The sequence below is a fragment of the Sminthopsis crassicaudata genome, chromosome 2, assembly GCF_048593235.1.
Source record: "Sminthopsis crassicaudata isolate SCR6 chromosome 2, ASM4859323v1, whole genome shotgun sequence".
NCBI lineage: Eukaryota > Metazoa > Chordata > Mammalia > Dasyuromorphia > Dasyuridae > Sminthopsis > Sminthopsis crassicaudata.
In genome coordinates, this window is record NC_133618.1 from 605,990,171 (window position 1) to 606,011,168 (window position 20,998).

Below are 20,998 nucleotides of genomic sequence, written 5' to 3' on the forward strand. Positions count from 1 at the left end.
TTTTTAAAAGATATTATTTTAAATAACTATTCCTGGGTAATAATGAAAAATAAAACTTGCCTCTTCTAGCCCATTTTCAAATTCTCTTAACTGCTGAAAGTTGCCCAAAAGCACATGCATATAGTCACTCCTTAGCACACCAGGTGGTCAATCAAATATTACTTACTCTATTAAAATATGGCAAACTAAGAAGAATACAAAAGCAAACTCTGCAGGTTAAATTCAGACCATTTATTTGTAAACAGGATAACCCCAGCACACGGCCATGATGGCTTGTCACATGCTCTCAATTCCACATCAACTACTCAATAGAAGCCTTTAAAAAGTTACATGGAACTAATAATTTACGGTTTCTTTCACAAATCGTATTTAACAAGCACTAAGAGTAAATAACAGTATCCTAGGTAGTCTGTTATTGCTTATAGACACTGCAGCTTTGGATCCATTGAAATGACCCATTAGATATGCCTGAGTTATCAAACTGTACTGCTAGAGTCAACTCAGAAACTGGGTAAAAGGCTGGAGGATAGACATGGTTCTGGCACACCACACAAGCCACCTTCCAGAACTTAAAAAATAGACCTTCCTCATAAAAATTATGTGATACTGTTAAATTTCATCCAATTTTTAAAAAAAGTTAAAATTGCATCCATAGTATTTCATGTTGTACAGAAAAGTTTTACCCAGTGGATTTTAATGGACTGTTATGAGGGCATATTTGTACACTCCAGTCCATTTTATATATATTGTTTAAATCTGCAGCTTGATAATAACCTGCATATTCTATAAATACATATAACCAGAAGAGAATGACAAACACACAAACCTCCTGATGGATGACAAAGCCTTCAGAAAGTCAGGTCCCAAAGGCAAAGGGTAAAAAGACCATTATAGCACCGCTCATCTACAAGTAGAAATGGGGCCAAGTGTTCAAAGGCAGCCTCCATATTTGTGATTATAATTACTCTTGCCCCAGTTTGTATGCCCCCAATTTTAGATTTGAAAAATGGCAAGTATAAAAACTTAGATGTGAAAAGTTGTGACTTTACATATGGAAGCCATGTCATATTAAAACCGAGGTATGACTGGCTGTTATGAGAATTCAGTTTGTTACAACTGGCTCCAGGTTTGACAACCTAATGTCATAGATACCAGCATATGGAATTAGCACATTTCCACAATTTCATTTGAAGTTATTTTTGAAAATGGAAAATATTTTTAAAAGCAGATGAATCTATTATATTAACTTCACCTGGAAAAAAAAAAAAAAAAAAAGACAAGCTCAGGGATAAAAGCCTCAGTTATTTCATTCCAGTTACTTTCTATTTATTTTTAAAGTATTTTATCAACATTTTAAGGCATTAATTTATCAACATAGTAAGTCTACTAACAATTTAAGAATTTTAGAAAATCCATGCTGTTAAAAATAACCTGGGGTTTTATTTTCCACAATGACTCCCAAAAACCGTGGCTCTGCTAACCACCACACCCTCGTGATCCACAGGGAACACACTTCTGCTGTTCACAGACCTCATATATGCCTTTTCTGTTCGGTGCCACAAGTCCAGGAGGCCAGCTTTGACGTGCTGGGAAGCTGGGCGTGCTTTGATGATATCACTTGAGGTTAGAAGAATGTGTCAGGCACTCCCTTCCTCAGGGAACCCTACCTGTGCTTGTTAAACTAAGGTAGCAGTGTGTGAAGGGGAAAAGTAAAAGTGATGAATGCCACAGACCACTCAGAAACAAAAAGAACTGCAATTAAAGAAAATCATTTTAACCAGAAAGAAAATGGCCACACAGTAATCCTGAGAAAATTCAATATGGGATAAAATTGATGAAAGGGATAGTGTTTCAGGAACCATAAATAAATGGGATGGACTAGGGTTTCCAGCCATTCTACTAATTTGAATATAAAATGTGTTCACATTTATAAAAAGATTAAAACCATGCCTACACATTCAATGATTTCACCAGTAAAAGAAAGATATTTTCTTGTCCATTATCTGTCAAATTTTATATTCACCATTGATCTTATTTAAACAACCAGTAGAAAGCATTTTTTTTTTTTTGGAGGATCAGTTTTCTTCTTAAAAGGTGTTACCCAACATTGTCACCTTTCAAAAAGCTTTGAAGCCTTTTTTGTCAAGTTAGGAAACTTTTTACAGAAAAGGCTTATTAATGTATCTTTTTTATGACAATGAGTATTTTACAGAGTTAGAGAAGGAGCATTCTGTGGGAACAGTTTTAACATTTTAAAAAATGTTATGTTTGGGGGATGTGTATTAGTAATTAAAGGGAAGTTTAAATATTTCAATAGGTATGTAACATTCTAAAAATATACTACATCTAGAAGACTTTAATATTTTAATTAGTTTTGATTTTTAATACTCTACATAATGCCATTTGACTGCAATTGCTTTTTCTAATCATCTGTCTCTAATACAGTATGAATCTTGAATGAACCAGAAACTCCTAAAATGGGCCAGATTGTCTCCCTAATAAGAACATTGTGTTCCTTCTGAACCCTGCTGAAGACATGAGAATGCTGATCCATTTGCATTTTTTCCGTTTGTTGGGTTCTTCAGAGTTTTGCAGCCATGAAATTTATATGTGGTTTCACGAGGGGAAACAGTGGCAGACCCCGCTTGAATTCCGTCATGTTTTCGATAACTTCTGGCTGCAGTTGTGGGTGAAAAGAAACAATTCTTAGCATCTTTAACTGAAGAGGTATAAGGAAACAACAGGGCAAAGTGTTCTCTTGTCCACACATCAGATAGGACTCTCAGGTTTTACATAGCAGATGGAGGACAATGGGGATTTTCTACATAAATCTATGGTATAAAGTTAGGGCTGCTTATGGCAAGACAGACAGCTATTCCTTGCTTTCCTCCTCTGAGAGTGCCCACTTGGAGAGACTAAACCAACAGCTCCCTACTGCTCTGAGGGCTTAGCACAATGAGGGCCAACTTCTCCACACAAGTGGCAGGTCCTCCATCACACAAGAATCACAATTTAACCCCCCCCCCTCATCAAGGTGAGAAAAACAATACTTCAAGACCCAGGGAGCCATAAAATGGGAGAAGGAACATCCAAACATCTGGGCTGGGTAAAGGAAGGAACAGGCCCAAAGACCTGAAAATCCCTCCTTGGGATCCCAAGGCTCTCCATTATAGGCTGCATCAAGTAACAAACCCCTCCCTTCTTTGGATAATCATCTAAATACAATATTTCCAGCAAAGATTTAGCTTTCTTACTTGGGGTAAGGCTGGAGCTTGTGTCAAATTTACATCATTCTGACATGGAAACTCTCCAACAACAGGACCTACAAGATAACAAGAATTATCTATCACACAGGTCTTTTTACTGGCACACTCAGAGCAGTTTCCAGAAAAACCTCATCAAGTTTCTCATATAAAATGCAATTAAATATATAATTTCTTTTTAAACAAAATTACTATATGATCATAACTTTAAGAATTTTTGCTAAAAAAAAAAAAAAAACTGCTTTAAAATAAAATAAGAATTCTTTAGTTTTTGATATAAAAAAAGTTTTTTCAATAGGTCTTCTGTGTTCCTTTCCTATTCATCTAACTGTTCACCAAATCAATGCTTTGAGCTGGGCAGGAGTACCCAAGGCACCTAGGGGCAATAAAAGCTTTTCCTGGTAGAATGATAATAAAAGCTTAGAAGCAATAACTCTTAAGTCTCATCCTTTGATGTTTCTGTGATAGTAAAGGTCATAAAACTGACATTTTTCATGATTAGCCATTCAACTACTTCAGTGAGATAATTAAGGGTAAAAAAAAAAAAGCAAAATGATGAAGGAAGTTCCACGGTCAAATGCCCTTAAGAATATTTCTCACACCCAGGAATATACTAAAATGAAACAAAACAAACGAAACAAGTAGCTCCCAGCAGTAATAAAAGTTACCCAACTAAAACCTTTAAATTTGTGCCTTATTTTCTGTTAAATCCCCAAAGAGGTGCTCATTTTCATGGTTACTAAAGAAAATCTATATTGCCAAGTGGGAAAGATATTAAAGGTTCCCCAACATAAGAAATGGGAAACACATCTTTAGGGAAGCAATTTGGAGTGAATATGGAGAAATCAACTACAGAGATGGAGAAAACAAAAATATCTATCAAAAAGGGGCTCCATATATTTTTTTAAACATGTTTTAATGTCAAGCCATAAATGAGTATGGCTCCACAAGCTTAGAGCTTGAAGGAGAAAACAAATCTAATAGCAGACAGAGTAGACATCTGATAATTTTCATGGAATGAATTTTAATGAATCAGAATTTTAATAAAATTTACCAACCCACCCCAAATCACTGATACTGCACTTTTTCCAGTATTCACTACATGGGGTACATCTTCACCGGGGATTTGGTGTATGGTGGCCTAGTAATTTTCATTTGAGGAGAGAATATTCTCATAAACCTGTGTGTATATGGCTGCCTTACATTTATTATATCTCAACTGTTAAACACAATTGTAAAATAAAGCTACTATTTGATTATAGGAAAATTATATTCATTAGGGTGGGGTTAAAATTGAGACATTCACAATCTACCTATACAAATCTTCAGATCTGTTTCAATAAGCTCAAAGCCCCAGATACTCTCAGATGTAGATCCACTGAACAGGACAAAATTAAGAATATTTTTGCTGGATTTTGGGAAACCATCCAACATCTCCAGCCTGCCATTTAGCATTGATGAAATACAAAATAAGTGAAGGTTACTAGTCCTTTTAAAAATATAAATAAAACATAAAGTAAATGTGATACTTACAGGAATCCATTTCCCTGGCAAGAACATGTACAGATACCTTGTGCCTCCTGGGGGCATCTACAGCCAACATTTCCTGCAGAGAAAAGGCAAAATCAGTTATTTCCCTTCTGACAGAATAAATGGGAGGGGCTATCCATATAAATTTAAAAAATCAACTGGTTACAAGGCCAGGAAAGGAGCAATCCTGGAAAATTGTTTCAATAATGTTATAATGGGGGCAGCTAGGTGGTACAGTGGATTGAGTACCAGCCCTGAAGTCAGGGAGACTTGAGTTCAAATCTGGCCTCCTTAACACTTCCTAGCTTTGTGACCCTGGGCAAGTCACTTAACCCCAACTGCCTCAGCAAAACAAAACAAAACCAATAATGTTATAATGTGAACTAGGGGAAAAGTATGTAATCCTTTATTACAGTGAAACAGAGATCAAACAAATTATAAAATGAGAAAAATACCTCTATTATCATTACATTGCATTTTAGCAACAGTCTAACATTTTGCCATAAGGGCAAAAGACGAGACTTAAGTAAAGGAAGAAGTGATATTTTTAACATGCCAACTTTTTGACTGTATATGTCTCTTCCTCTCTATATCAAAACTAATTCTTATACTGTAGTTCTTTGGACAGAAAGGAAATAATATGTATGAAAAGGCCAATTGTAGTATTTTAGTGAATATGCTTTTATATTTGGCAGTGACAACTGATCTAAATACATATTCCATTTCAGTGGGGGTGAAGAGGGGTGGAGAATATTTTACATATTGTTGATTTTAAATATTCTCAAGTCCAAAGGTTCAAAAATGCCAGGTACAAAGCTAGATATGTTTTATATGGCTGGCAAAGATCTTATAAATTTAAGAATAAAATTCTGCCTTTTGACTTCAAGGAACTTTTGACAATACAAACACAAAGAAGATGACACTGGGAATCAAGGAGAGAAGATAGTATTATTTCCATTTGGGTGTATAGAGAAGATCTAAGTGATAGATAACACAGCAAAGCAGACTTTCTCTATAGATTCACTGCTTACTTATTTCCCTCCATTAAGGGCTATAAAAATTGATTCTACATGAAGGCTATTGGACCTTCTATATTTCCCTCCCTCATCAATATCAATGCATTTCTTCTTTAGTCTCACAAATGGGAGAACCTCCAAATTTGTCTCATCTACTGTCAAGTTTTGACCTACTTAATCTTAAGTCCTTGATATTGCTCTATTTTCCATGGCTGCTTTCCTTCCTTGTTCCTTCACTAGTATATTTTCATCATCTTTGATTTATTTCCACTACTTATCATTTAAAAGAAAATTCCCTTACCACCAACCTTCAACAATTCGAGAGTTCGACAACTGTATTGTCAAGAAAAGATTGCAGGACACCAAAGACAAAACAAGAACATTGATGACCTACTGTGCAATATATACTCTCTATATCAAATATGTAGAATAATCTATAATTCAGTCATTTGCATTTTCTAGTTAATTTTTTTTTCTTGTAAGAAAAAAAAAAAGGGGGGGGGAAGGAAGCTACTCCAAAGGCCATGAGAAAAAGCAGGATTGTAAAATATTTCTCTCTGCATGTTTAAGTGCAATCATCATTCTTATAGGTACTATTTACTCCTACAATCTGGTCATTTACTTACTTGGTGATGATTTTGTGTGTACTCTAGTACATTTCTAAAGTGCTTAAGTTATATAAACCAGTATTTTATATTCAAATAGTCTCAACTTACAAATGTAGTATATTGAATACTACATACTAAGATATAGTAATGAATGCATATAAGTAATTAGAGAAAATTTAAAGAAACGTTTAACTACTGACTCTTAAATGTTTCAATAAATAAGATAAATATTGAGAAGTACAGCCAGTTTATTAAAGCAAGAGACAGAGCATTGGACCTGGAGATAGGAAGACCTGAGTTCAAATCCTGCCTTAGACATTTATTAGCTATTTGACTCTGGGCAAATCACTTAACCTCAGTCTCAGTTTCCTCAGTTTTAAAGGTTTTAAAAAGAGGCTAATGACACTCCCCACCTCCCAGGAGTACTGTGAAGATCAAAAAAGATAAGGGCTAAGCAAATGCATAACACATACTAAAGTGCTATTAAAAAAAAAAAACTACTCCTTCTTCCTTACCCTGTCTAATAATTACAAGATATAATAAGCAAAAACAGGACATGCATACAGATTAAATTAGTTTAGCCAATCATCAATAATTTAACTTCTATCAAATGCTTTATCTGCATAAAATAATAACAAACCATCATTGAAGATGACAAGAATATAAGATCCATCTTTCTCCACAAAAGACCACTTTTGAAATTACAGAGACAAACCAGTCAGATGGGATTTCACCATTCCTTAAGACATAAATAACTTCATTCTATAACTGACATTTTCAGAACTTCAATCACCAGCTGCTACTTGGAGTATCCACTGTATATCAATAACCAAGTTTTCAAAAAGAAGGCATTTCTTTCATTCTTGTGAGATATATTATAGCTGTGAATGACACTCTAACCCTAAACTTTCACATTTCTTCTCCCCATTCACACAGCTACCATCATCCCAATGACATAAAATTGTTCACAAAGCCTATTTTTGCATGAGATTTGGTGCATAGTATGGGGTCACAACTGGCAAAAGTGAAAGAGCAAGAGCTCTTCGTAGGTCTGCCTTTTACAGAGAGTTAAGAAAAAAAGTTGAGGTGAAAGAATTGGAGCAGCACTGCCAATATCTGTCTCCCTGGAAGTAGTTACTCAAATCTCATTACTTAAAAAATCCATTACAAAGCAATTAAGACTACAATATAATGCCTTAGAAATCTAACATATTTTTATAAAGTACGATGGTGCTTACTACTGAGCTCACTAGGGGGCGATCACGAGCACACAGCACTTAACTTCTATCTCAATGTCCTCATCTGCAGGACAAGAAAAATACTTCTATCTACCTATCTCACAGGGGAACGAGGAAACCACTTTGTAAACTTTAATGCACTATAGAAATGGGAGTTATTATTCCACACTTAACGGTTGCATAATACTTGGTAAGGCCCCTGCACGATGAGTAATTTCACAGGAAAGACACACAACAGAGTTGGGCAGGAGAACAAGTGCAGGGGCTGACTACCAAGCAGCACAGCTAGAGCTCCTTCTCCTCAGGGAGCAGACACCATGGTGACCTCGCACTATGATGCTGGGTGCTGACCCAGATCTCAGGGACAGCTCTAGCACCAACCCTACAATTTCTCTGGTTTGCCCTTTCTCCTCTTCTTTTAGCCTGAGAGCTTCTGAGAGTCTGGAGTGACCCCAGGAGTCACACATGCACTACAGGCCAGAGGAGGACTGGAAACTGGGGGCCCTTGGCTGGAAGGCTGCTCCTCTATAGCCACTGCACTACACTATCTTAAAACTTTCATATGGGCCAGAGCACTGCCTTCATTTTAGAGATGTTATTCTAAAGAACAATGCACTCACTTTTATACTCCTAATCACTATTAGTTATAATGTGTCCTTGGAAAAGTGTTGTGAACCAGATGAGGGAAGCAATGCTACAATGTGGCTACTATATTCCCAACAAGGACCCAAAGTACATTTCTGACACGACTAATCAGATCATAAAAGGAAAAAGTCATTCATTTAATATAAAAATGATGCTCCAAATCCCATAAAATGAACATACAAGAGTCCTTGCTATTGAAGTATATGTGCAACATACAAAAAATATCAGTTTTTTATATCTCTTAAGTTTCACTTTTTAGAAGCCAATATGCTTCACTATACATTAGACATTTAATAATTATTTGCATTCTTTCTTAAATTTAGAAGATCTTTGGAAGGAATTCTCAGGTTGCTTTTTTAAAAAAAATGTCTAGGAAAGTTTTGAACTAATGTCCTTTTCTCTGGAAAAACCTATAAATAGCAAAAAAAAAAAAAAAAAAAAAGACACTCCTAGTAGCAGAATGATTATAAGTGTCTTATTTTGATCATGTTCATAAAGAGTAATAAAACAGAACAGGGTGTGGGGGTGGGTGGGGGTGGGTATGTTCCCAAAGCTTTCTTTGTCTCAGACTCCTCAAAAATTAAAAAAAAGAATGGAGACTGGAGGGTGGGGATGCAGGGGAGTGTGTAACTTCTGGCCTTCCTCTCCTGTGGTTCTAAATCTGATCATATGAACCAGCAACTCTTTATGAAGAACAGGAATTATCACTGTATTAACAACTCTTGAGGTTGGTGTCATTCACCATTTACTTGTTTTTGTTATTCATTTCTTCATTGGGAAGAAGGGAAGATTGCAAGATGAAAACAAGACAGTTATTAGGAGAAGTAGATGGAGTAGCCAAATACTTTTGATTGCAGTGATGGTAGGTCAGTTTATGGGATGATTGGATTAGATGAGAAAAATTCAAGATTTGTTGTTTTTTTTTTCCCTTTATTAATTTTTTTAAAAGTACTATGTGGTAGATCTGCTTACTCTTGTTGGCCTCCCCCTCTCCCCCCGCCACTTGCTACCTATGCTAGGAGCACACTCTTTGCAGTAAAAATCATCAAATGAATGGATAAAGACAGCTAGACTGTGACTAGAGCCTTCACTTGGGAATCACAAATATCTAAGTTCAAATATGGCCTTAGACAATTTCTGGCTGTGACCCTGGGCAAGTCACTTAAACTGTTTGCCTCTGCTTCCTCATCTGTAAAATAGGAATAACAATAGCAACTGCCTCTCAGGGTTGTTGTAAGGAGCAAATTAGACAACTATAAAATGCTTAGCACAGTTCTTGGCATCTAACAGGGGCTTAACATTTGTCTATCTATCCATATTTTTTAAAAGGATATATACTAAGGATATGCATTGATTAGGCATTGCGGAACAAGTAAAATGGAAAAATATGGAAGAGCAAAAAGCCTGTATTAGTACTGGGGTAATATCATATAGATGTATATGGGCACATAGATATGTTTGTTCAGTGTATGTGCCTACATAGACTTGTACCAACAAAAATTCAAATTACACTATTTTTCAAACTCCAGATGCCTTTACTAAGATGTGGAAATTTTAAAATACCAAATTGTCATTGTAAACTGATCATAAGCAAGTTTAACCCCAAAATGTAGAGGTAAGCATAAACTTGTTTTTTTCCTAATTAACATCTCCATATTTGCATGGAACTTACCTTATAAAACTTGATGATATCATCTTTGCTAAGTGTCTTTAAATATGCAACTTCTGTGTTATCTGGAAATCAATAAAAAAAAAAATCCATCATTATGCTAAGTGGTTACCAATCCTAAGTGACCAGGCATGTAGGAATTTGTTTTAATTAATTTTTTAAAGGTTATATTGGTTAATGAGAAAAAAATATATTTCAAAGTCTTTTTTAAGAGACCTGTGTTTGAGAGTGTCTTCAGTTAAGTCTAAGCTGATGGACATATTATGAGAAAATAAAGATCAGAAACTTGAAGTCTTCTAAGTATGAGACTGCTGATGTCTAAGTAATTTCTTCAGTTGTTTCTTGCTGATTCCCTCTCTTCTGAATTCTCCACACCAATTCCAAACCCTTTTTATAATATTTCTGATTCTCTAATTTCATGTGATTCTTATTACCCTCCACACCTCCTTAGCAGAAGACCACTTTTTTTTTTAATTAAAACTTTTTATTTTCAAAACATGCATGGATAATTTTTCAACACTGATTCTTGCAAAAACTTGTATTCCAAATTCTCCCACTCCTTCCCCTAGATGGCAAGTAATCCAATAGATGTTAAACATGTGCAATTCCAGAAGACCATTTTTAAAAAAACTTCATTTAAATAATAGAGGCCACTCTTCCCTTAATCTAAAAATAATTTCTTATCTTTATTCATTCTTTTTCTCTACTCCTCTCCTGTTTTGGAGGATTTTTTTTAGGATAAATGTTTCTAATGTTTTCTCATTCCTGCTTTCCTATATATCTTCAATCTTTGGATTTTTCTTTCCCCTAGTTCCTTACTTTCTGCACAAATGTATATGTTGCCCCTACTATTTAAAAAAAAAAGACTTTTTCAGTCCTACTTTCTAACTCAAGCTGCTGCCCCATTTGTTGTCCCACTTGTCACCTCTTAGCCAGGAGTGGGGAACATCTGGCCTGCAGGCCAAATGAGGCCTGTGAAATCATTTGTTAAAGCATTTTCCTTCAGTTCTCTATCACCCTCCTTAATGCCTCCTGCTGCATTTGACACTACTTACTAGTCATTTCATTTTCTGGTTTGTCACACTGGACTCTCCCAATTCTCCTGCTCTCAATCTGGGGTAATTTCTTCCTAAATACCTCCATTTTCCCAAACCACTATTTTTGGCATTTTTGGTTTCTTCCTCTTTGCGATTTCCTTTCCTTCTTTCTAGTCACATGGGTCTTAACATACCTCTACAGTCATATTCTACTTCTTCCCCTCCATGTACATCCAAGCAAATAAGAAGGTACCATCTATTCAGTATCAGCAGTGTCATGTCCACTGCCACAATTTTCATTCCCACTCCAGTCTAATCCTTCATTGCCTGAATAATTACTTCAAGCCTCCCATAGGATCTCCACATAAACCAATTTTCCCTGCCTCAAGTCTAATTCATTACTACCTGAATTATTCTACTTACATAAATATTAATTTTGAGCATGTCTCTTCCCATTTCAAAAACTTTATCCACTCCCTACTCACCACCAAAGAATCTCAATCTATCTGCTCTGGCAAAGGAAAGGTCTCCATGACCTAACCACCACCTCTCTCTGGCCTCCCATTCTCTCCTTCCTTTGGCTATAATCAAGGTAAATTGTGTGTTAATTCCCAAACATCTTATATGCCCTGTATTTCTACATCCATTTATTCACAGCTTTTCCCTGTTTATAATTCCCTTTCCTTCATAATACCTTATATCAATATCTTACTTTATCCCTCCTTAAGTTCAACATAAGCCTTTCACAAACCTTTCTGTGAGAGCCTCACCCCCATGGAAGTAATATTAAACATCAAAGTGATCATAATAGCAATAGCAATAATGATCATTATTAAGATATTTATAGAGCACTTTATGATCTGCAAAGTGATTTACATATTTCCTCTGAACCATACAACAGTCCTCTAGTTTTTGCTACCATTATGATTACTTGATAGAGAGGGAGAAAAGAGAACTGAAGGACGCTAAGTGACTTATTCAGGATAACAAAACTACTCAGTTTCTGAATCAGGACTCCCACTCAGATTTTGCTGACATTCCACTATATCCCTAGCTGCTATCTTATGGTATTTATCAGACTGCACTTTATGGCAATTATACTTGGTTATTAATATATAAGCTTATTTTTCCGGGATATTGTTAACACAGAGAGTAATAACCAAACACCAATCATTTTTATGTCCCCCCAGAGCTGATGTGAACTGACCCTAAAGCCTGCTTTCTGTCTCTTAGATCACACAAGTTTCTACTATAATATGGTAACTGGAATTAATATATAAATGCTCCAATCTAACATTTAGGCTGTAAATAACTGGCTTGTTCTGTCTTACCTCGGTCAAAATTATACTGTTGAGAGATGATTTCTCCCCAATATTTAGCACACTCTGCAGACAGTTTCTTTGGTTTATCTAGCCGACGGATCGCTAAGGCTTGAATGTGTTTCTGGAAGGCCTCCTCATTCATGTCTTCTATAGATTTTTCCATGGATAACAAGAAAGCTTCCACTCTGCTTTCTAAATAGTGAGGTGGTTTTTCAGATTGGATGATAAATCGAAGACCTTGGATGCCATTGGCTCGACGGGGACCACTGAATACAATGTAACCTTGAAGATAAGATTCAAAAAACAGTTATAATTTCTGAATCATGAGAGATTTTTGGTAAAATTTGAAAATTGCAATTGATTTAAAAAAAAAAAAGTTTAAAAAAAAAAAAAAAGGTTGCACAGTGCTTCAGGCTATTAGCCTCCAAAAAAAATTTTTTTTTAATCATCTGGATTTAGTTTTTAAAGATGAAAATATAGTTTTCAAATAACTGAAAAAATAAGCAACACCTTCCTTGTATACATGGCAACCAGGTCTTTCTTATACTCGCACTTCTAATTTTTCATCTTGGATAGCTCCTTTCATCAGGCTACACATTTCTCACTCACTCCCAAAATTCTTAAGCAATGGAACATGAATTCCTTTATACCCTCAAACTGTTACCTTTTCTATTCTTTTCTCTTTCACATCCCTCAAATAGTCAGCTACCTCAAAAGCTTCCTAAAAGTTCACCCATTCCAATTTAGCTTCCATCTCAACATCATGGAAAGAATACTGGTCTTTGTCTCGAACTCAGATCTTTTCCAAACTGTAGCTCTAACATTTACTAGATGATGTATGACTCAGAGCAAGTGACTGAAGTGCTCTCAGTCTCAGTTTCCTAATCTGTAAAATGGGGACAATAATACTTTGTACAAACTCTGACAGTTTTCATATGCTATGATTACTATGTGCTTTTATAATATAATAATCAAAGACTTCCTAATTATCTAATTAAAAGTTATATTTTTCATTTTAATTCTCCCTGGCATTTCTATTTTACTTTGTTTTACACCTTTTCCCCAGTATTTTGTGCTTCAAGAATGTTGTCTTCCTTTTGGTTTGCTTTCTACTAAGACTTCTCAGCAAGTCTATCAAAAAATGAAAAATAACATTCTCAGAGTATTCTATAGGGCTCCATTCTTCACTCTTTCTCTTCTCATATAACAGATGTTATCTTTGGCAACATCATCTAATTTCACTCTCAAAAAATAAGACACTAAGTCATATGTCCTTTATTCATCCTTAATTTTAAGACACCCTGGTCCTGATCTACAAGAGATCATGGATATTACACTCCCACTTTCCACCTCTAGGCCTTTACCATAGCTGTGCCCTATGTGTAGAACATTCTCTCTACTCCTCTCTGCACCTTCTATAATCCCATATTTACTTCAAGACTCAGGTTCAACTCCTGATCTCCCCTGGCTATTAATGCCCCCCCATCCCCAAACTACTTTTAAGTTATTTCATATTTGTTCTGTGTGTGTGTGTGTGTCGTGTGTGTGTGTGTATACACACACACACATCTTCCCCCTGACAGAATGTAAACTCCTTGAAGCAGAGGCTCAATTCACTAATGAATTGTATCTCCCGTGTCCAGCACAGAGTAGACATTTAACAAAAATTTGTTGACTGACTAAATGATTCCTTGTATTTGTACAAAATAATATCAGTTCAAGATGAGCCCAGTAAAGGAAGAGTTCTTCCTTTTCCCTTCCCATTCTCCCCTCCATATCTCATTTTCCCATTATGGAGAGAAGTATCTCAAATTATCTGTAACCTTTCTCCACATCCATTTGTGAAATCTTGCTACTTCTTCTTATATAAAATCTCTCTTTTCACTTTAACCTAGAATACTTGTTTTTTCTTCACTGCAATAAAATTTCCTCTTTGCTGGATTCTCCCAACTGTACCTACCATGTGGCTCTTTTCAAATCAAAGATTACAGATGTTGCCTAATGCCACCCCTAAATTTCTGCACTAGCTCTCAGGAGGCCCCAAGTCCTTCTCTTTGGATAGTCTGGGTTATTTTACTCTTTGATTTCACTTGTTATCTTACTCTTTGATTTTACCTGTGAGTGTCTTATAGACAAGCCACAAAGATTCCTTCATCTAACTGTCTCCTCCCTGACTTGCAATCTTTTTCAAAACAGTCTCATGCTCTAAGCCCGCCATTTCTTTCTTCATCCCCCCAGTCTAACCCATCATTTGATTATTATTTTCAAAAAATGATTCCTAAATGGTAAAAGTTAAAGACTAAAGGATATACTTAGTTATTCAACTTTCCAGTTCTAAAACTTGATCATATTTACCTAAATACTTCTGAAATTTCACATTCTCGGGTTTATCAGAAACAGCCTTCTTATGCTGTCCAGTATGAACAGACTTTTAGCTCTAAGGTCCCTGACTTCATCCTAATTCTGTGCTCTTCTCCTCATTCCTAACATGTAGACCTAAAAATGATATAAATGTGATACTGCCAGTCCACGTGTGGCTTTACTGTCTCTTGTCGATTTCTCCTACAGAAGTGTACCCTTCATTCTTAGTCTCTAAAGTTCAGAGAAGAAAGGGACAAGGTTATTATTGTATTTTTTTCTATACATCATCTGTACTTAAAACATTCTTTCTGAGAATGCTGATTGTTTACCTCATCTGAAATTCTGTTCCTTTTTTTTTTCTCCTCAAAATATCCAAAGGGGGAGAAAACTCACCTAGCTGCTCCTTGGTACGCAGAGTGTTAAAGCAAGGCTCTGAAATGATCTGGCAGAAGAGTTCCAAAAACATGTTCTCTGAGGTACTCTGCATATCCGTTTGGTAATAGATCTCAATACCACAGTTATTGTGAACTTCATTTCTCTGCTGATAAACAAACCAGCCCCCTAGGAAAAGTTGCAAAAAAGAACTGTTAGACTCCAAATTTCAACTACATTGACAATTATGAGCAATGTAAGAGCTACAGATATCATGAGACAGTATGAGGGCAGAAACTTAAGGTAGTTCAATCTTCTTTGGCAGATGAGAAAAATGAGCCCCAAAGAGGTGAAAGAATGGACCCAGAGTTAGGATGAGACCTCAGGCTTTCCAGCAGCAGCAGAGTTCTCTCTCCCTATGTGATAGTGCCTCATTTATTTTTTTAAAATTAAGGCTTAGGAATTTGCTAATTTAAAAAAAAATAATATTGGCATATAAGTATAAAGTGCCAAACAAATGTGTAAAATCAATTAATTTACCTCAAATAGAAGGGAAAGAGGGAAAATCCAGTCAAGTGTTTGGCAGGGTGGCTCTGTGGACAGAGAGCCAGATGTAGGAGCCATGAAGACCTGATTTCAAGCTCCACCTCAGATACTCAGAGCTGTGTATCCCTTGGAGCATATGTCACATAACCTCGTATCATTATTTACATCTAGCTATTTTTGTTATTTTTGCCTACAAAGCACTAATGTTCAAGAAAAATAGTCACATATACAAAGAAGTGTATGTGTGCTTCCTTTCAACATAGTATTTTGCAAAATTAAAAGCAATACAGCAATGTCAGCTATGATGATTATAAGAGAATTTCAACAGAAATATCTTTAAGAGACTTTTCTGATTCAGAAAAGCATTCTTAAATGATAAAACTTAAAGACTAAAGTATCTTCCAGCTCTAAAACTATGATCCTATATCTATAAGTAATGCCTAAATCATTTTAGGAAGAAAGGTATCTAAGTTTGGTGAGTGGGCTATTTATTGCAAAAATTTCTAATTTGCCTTTGAATTGCAATGGTTTGTAAATGTGTGTGTTGATCTATAGTAAAAGCTACAGTTTGAGCTCTACTTGTAATAAGAGAAAAAAACAAAAGTAAATACACAATGCTACTTTTTATTCTTCCATCCCTAGGCTCATATTTAACATAAAAAACATCTGACCTAATTTGAGACCATTTTTATGTTTACATTTTTAAAGTCTCTTGTGGTAAATCCAAAAGTCTAATATCTCCATAAATTTATCTCTAATCAAGGCAGAAGTTTTAATAAATGTTACCTTAGGAGCAGAAGGATAAACAGAAGCACAAAGCATTGACACTTAGTTGTTCTACCCTCAATCCCCATTGATTGCTGTCATGAACAGCAATTCAATCTTTGGTCAAGATATGTTAAGGATAGCTAGGTGTCATAATGGATAGAGCACCAGCCCTGAAGTCAGGAGGAGCTGAGTTCAAATCTACTCTCAGACACTTTAATACTTCCTAGTTGTGTGACCCTGGGCAAGTCACTTAACCCTAACTGCTTCAGCAAAAATAAATAAAGATATGTTAAGGATGAAATACCAACATGTGAAAGTAACTTCCACAAATCCCAAAAGTTTCTTTAAAAATGCTTTCATTGACAGAATAAGACATTTTTAGACATGGAAAAGACCTTAGAAATAATCTAGACCAGTCTCTCTTTTAAACATGAAGGATCTAAGGTCCAAAGAAATAAAATGACTTGACCACCACCATATAGTCAGTCTGAGAGCTAGGGCTTAAAGCCTTCCCCACCCTGCCCCAAGTCTGCAGCTGTCTACCACATCAAGTCATTTGTCATAATGGCTAGAAAAAAGCCAAAGGTTTAGCAAAAATAGTTAAGCTAACTGGTGATATAGCAAAGCCAAAAAATTTCTGAAACCACTGACAGTTAAAATAAGTAATTATCTAAAGTATCAATTTTTAGAGAAAACAATTCTATAATCATACAGAGAATTTTCAAACTTTCAAATCTAAATGAGAGCCTTTTCCATGCTATTTTTGGTCTTTTGAGAGTACATACCAAAAAACTATGCTGATTCTGGATTAACTTCCATTATATTGCTGTGCTAAGAAAGATACTTAATAATTTTGGTGAAAGAATTTTCATCAAAAAAATGAAAAAAATGTAGCAAATTCCAATATATAAATTACTGGTATTTATGGAGGTTCATTTTCTTATATAGAGCATAAATCAAGAGTACATATTTTATCATTGGTCATGAGTTATTTTTGTTCAAATTTTTTCTGCCAAAGACTCTTTTGGCAGCTCATCGTTATATACAGTGCCAATATTTGTAAATAAAAGTTACTATATGCTTCACTGGTTTTTAACTTTATTCCCTGACTCTTCTCTATACATTCAAATTATGCTCTCTCCTGAATATCCCTGGAACAACAGCTCCAGATGTCAATTGAAATCTGTCTTTAGTTTCTTCCCTTTAGATATGCTTATCCATGCTAGAATGTTATACTCTTGACCCAACACAAATCCAAATTCCACTCAGTTAATAATTAAGCATCCAGAATGTGCAAAGACTTCACATCTAAATTAACAGAGGGAACACATCTATCAACATCCACATCAAATGTCATAGAAGTGTAAATTATTTCCTCATTTATAAAACTGGCACCTACTGTCAGGGAGTTGAACTTCTCGGTATCGTACAAGCTGACTTGGAAGGAGAGGTTTAGTATGAGCATGTTCAATGAGTGTGTCTTCAACCATTTGCATAACTCCTAACGCAGCCTAAAAAGAAAGATATTCATTATTATATTTTATATAAATATATAGATATATGTCTTTGAAGAGATTACAGAGTCGATCTGTGCATATTTCTACAATGTGGATATTTCTTTTGTATAGAAAAATAAGACAATTTCCATAACTGAAACATTCATAAAAATTTATTTCTGTTCCTAGACAAATGCATTTTTATTTATACAGCTATCCAAAAATTAAATTCATCAATAAAATGAGGTTTCAATTGAGGTATATATATCATTAAAAACCAAGACTTTGCTATTCCCCCATTTGCAATTGTAAGGATAAGGGGAAAGCCAAGTTTTAAATTACTGAAGAAACAAAGATTTCACAGCTTATAAGGTCAGAGCAGTTAGATACCCATTTCAAGAGGCCCCTTCAAAGTGTCCAAAAATCACTATGAACTAATGTGAATTCTTTCCACCTAGTAGGACAATGTTGGATGACAAGTAAGGCTGAATAAGTTGTCACATGTGGTCACACATGTCACAATTTTTTTGGCTTAATTATCTTTCTTATGAGGTAGGGTGCAATCAGATGTTATAAGTTATAAATATAGGGAAGTGATAGGTATTTAAAAATAAATGTATTACTGATAAAACATTCCAAAGATACAGTGAAAATAAAACATTTCTTCTATCTCTACTTATTTAAGCAATGTCAGACTGCCCCAGAATTTACTCATTTCTCTGGTATGTTGCTATGGTATCTGGCAATCAGAGATGTTCCATTAAGAGGCATATATACAGCTGGGAAAAGAGGATCAGAGTGTAAACTATAGAATAAAGGAAAAGGGATGATTAACCTAGAAGATTTAGTGAGAAGGGGGAGAGAATAGTGCATTATTGCAGACTGTGATAGATATGGCAGTAATTTGATTTGAGCAATCCATCATTAGGATCTAAGTTGGAAAACATAAAATAAAATAATGGCTTATGCATAATAAGTGATCCATAAATATTTTTAATTAATAAATGTTGAAGATAAAAATAGAGATGTTTTAATCTTATTTTAGAATGACAGTTTCAACTTAAATCTCAGTGGAAAAAATAGCTCAATATAACTTTTAAAAATGAAACCAGTAAAAACAGTAGATGAAAACAATAATATGTAATAAAAGAGTTTGGAAACCAATAGAAATTGAATCTACTGATCTAGAATGTTAAATAGTAATCTGATTCTCTAGCAACCCTAAGTTAAATTGAAGTCTAAAAGACCTGAAAATTCAAAGATTGATATTGACACTTAACAGCTAAATGACTGTGGGCAAATCCTTAACCTCTCTGAGCCTAAGTTTCTTCATCTATAAAATAATTAGAGTAAAATCTGTAAAACCTACATCTCAACAGTGTTGAGAACATCAAATTAGATAAATGCTTTCTAAAATTTAATGTGTCCTATAAATAGCAGCTAATGCTGTTGTTATTAACAGTAAATTATGGCTCTGGAGAAGGAGGAAGCATCAAACTGACTGAATAGATCAAGAAGAGGTAATCATTTGATTCTAGGTTAAGTGCCAGTTAGTTTACAATGCTGGATAAGGAGCAAGAATTTTGTTAGTCTAAATTTCTCAGAGAAAAGTCTTTTATATTAAAAATCTTCTGGCAGTCAAGGAAATAGGACCTTGGTTAAGCAAGCTTATTTTGTTCTACCTATTCTTTTGATTAACTTCACAAAGTAGACTAAGGTCAGCAGAACAATGTGACCATATTGTAGAATCACAGAATCCCATTATTGAAAGGCACCTCATATGCCATGAATTCAAACCCAAAGTTGAACATGAGTCTGCATAAACTCTTTTAATGTACTTTTAAAATTAAGTATGAGTGAAAATATACCCAGAATTGCTGCACAAAGAACATGGAAACCTAAAAATATAATAAAAATGACACAAACCTGTTTTGCTATATTTCCATGAAGAAGGGCTTCGATGTGTAACCGTGACAAGAGTTGAGGTATAAAGGCCTTAAGGCGAGGGAGAGTAACATCTATAATATAAAGATACCATAAATTCAGTAACATGAAAATAAATATTAAAATATACAAAAGCCAAAAATAGTTTGAAGAAACATACCTACCACCCACTGTTGAATGTATCACTATTTAAACAAAATCAATTTTCTCTCCCCACTGTAATCCAAACTCTACTAAAAACAATTTCTAGCAGCATAGTGATGGTGAAAGGGCATGGATGTAATGTTGACAATGAAAGTAAACTTTCCCATTAAATGGAATAAAAAGAAAACTTCCATGGTAGAACATGTGGAAAGAGGTCAGTCTTGGCTTGAAGGGGCTACAGTTTAGAACCATACAAATCTAAACAAAATTCAGACCAGTATGAATTTCTGATCGTTGATCTGATACATGCTATCTGATATGAGCAACATGAAATTTCAAGTGGAAATAAGTGCTTGGGATGAGGAACTATGTAACTCTGCCTCAAGCAAACTGGACAATTAACTATAATCTGGACATTCCTCTCCCTAAAATTTTGCTCAAAAAGATGCTGTATGTCTATCTTTACCTACTAAAGATTTTCATCCATTAAAACTAACTGCAAATACTAACCCACCCACTCTTATCCCCCAATAAATGCTTTTTCACTCTTGTCAAGCTGGAAGCAACCTTTAAACTTTACATGCAATTTGATAGTTCTCTCCACTTTACTATACCAGTCATGTATTATTCCACATAATTACATTAATATGAATCAAACCTTGTCCACCAAACTAAAGACTCTTAGAAGGTAGGCACTATGGTAGATTCTTCTAAAAGTTAGATTTTCCCCCTGCATCTAGCTAGCACAATGCCCTGAAATACCATAAGTAAAATATTAAATAAACCAAATTTAACTAAATGAACAGAAGAGCCATTTATTAGAGAAGAAGGGGAGAAAGTTGAATCTAAAAATATACTTTTGGAAGGAATTCTTTCATGCCTATTACATTAGTTATCTTATAAGGCTGCTTTACTTCAAACTTATATGTCATTTGACCCAGGCTTAAATCACTTTAGAAATGGCTTTAGTTTCCTATTATGTTGAACTATTCATTCACCTCACAAAATGATTAGAATTACTCAGATGGTGTTGGAAACT

The 20,998-nt window shown here is 35.0% G+C and overlaps 1 protein-coding gene across 6 annotated transcripts in view; it reads right to left on the bottom strand.

Moving 5' to 3' along the window:
- Positions 1–216: 216 nt before the first annotated feature.
- IDE (insulin degrading enzyme) overlaps positions 217–20,998 on the bottom strand; it is a 101,383-nt gene continuing 80,601 nt past the window's right edge. For all 6 annotated transcript variants that reach the window (XM_074295874.1, XM_074295869.1, XM_074295871.1 and 3 more), the window contains 8 exons: positions 19,798–19,889; positions 17,775–17,886; positions 15,083–15,250; positions 12,338–12,610; positions 9,973–10,034; positions 4,797–4,869; positions 3,255–3,322; positions 217–2,677 (listed from right to left, as the gene is read on the bottom strand). In XM_074295874.1, the coding sequence (XP_074151975.1) occupies positions 2,582–2,677; positions 3,255–3,322; positions 4,797–4,869; positions 9,973–10,034; positions 12,338–12,610; positions 15,083–15,250; positions 17,775–17,886; positions 19,798–19,889 (944 nt within the window). In that variant the 3' untranslated portion in view covers positions 217–2,581. The remainder of the gene's footprint in view (positions 2,678–3,254; positions 3,323–4,796; positions 4,870–9,972; positions 10,035–12,337; positions 12,611–15,082; positions 15,251–17,774; positions 17,887–19,797; positions 19,890–20,998) is intronic.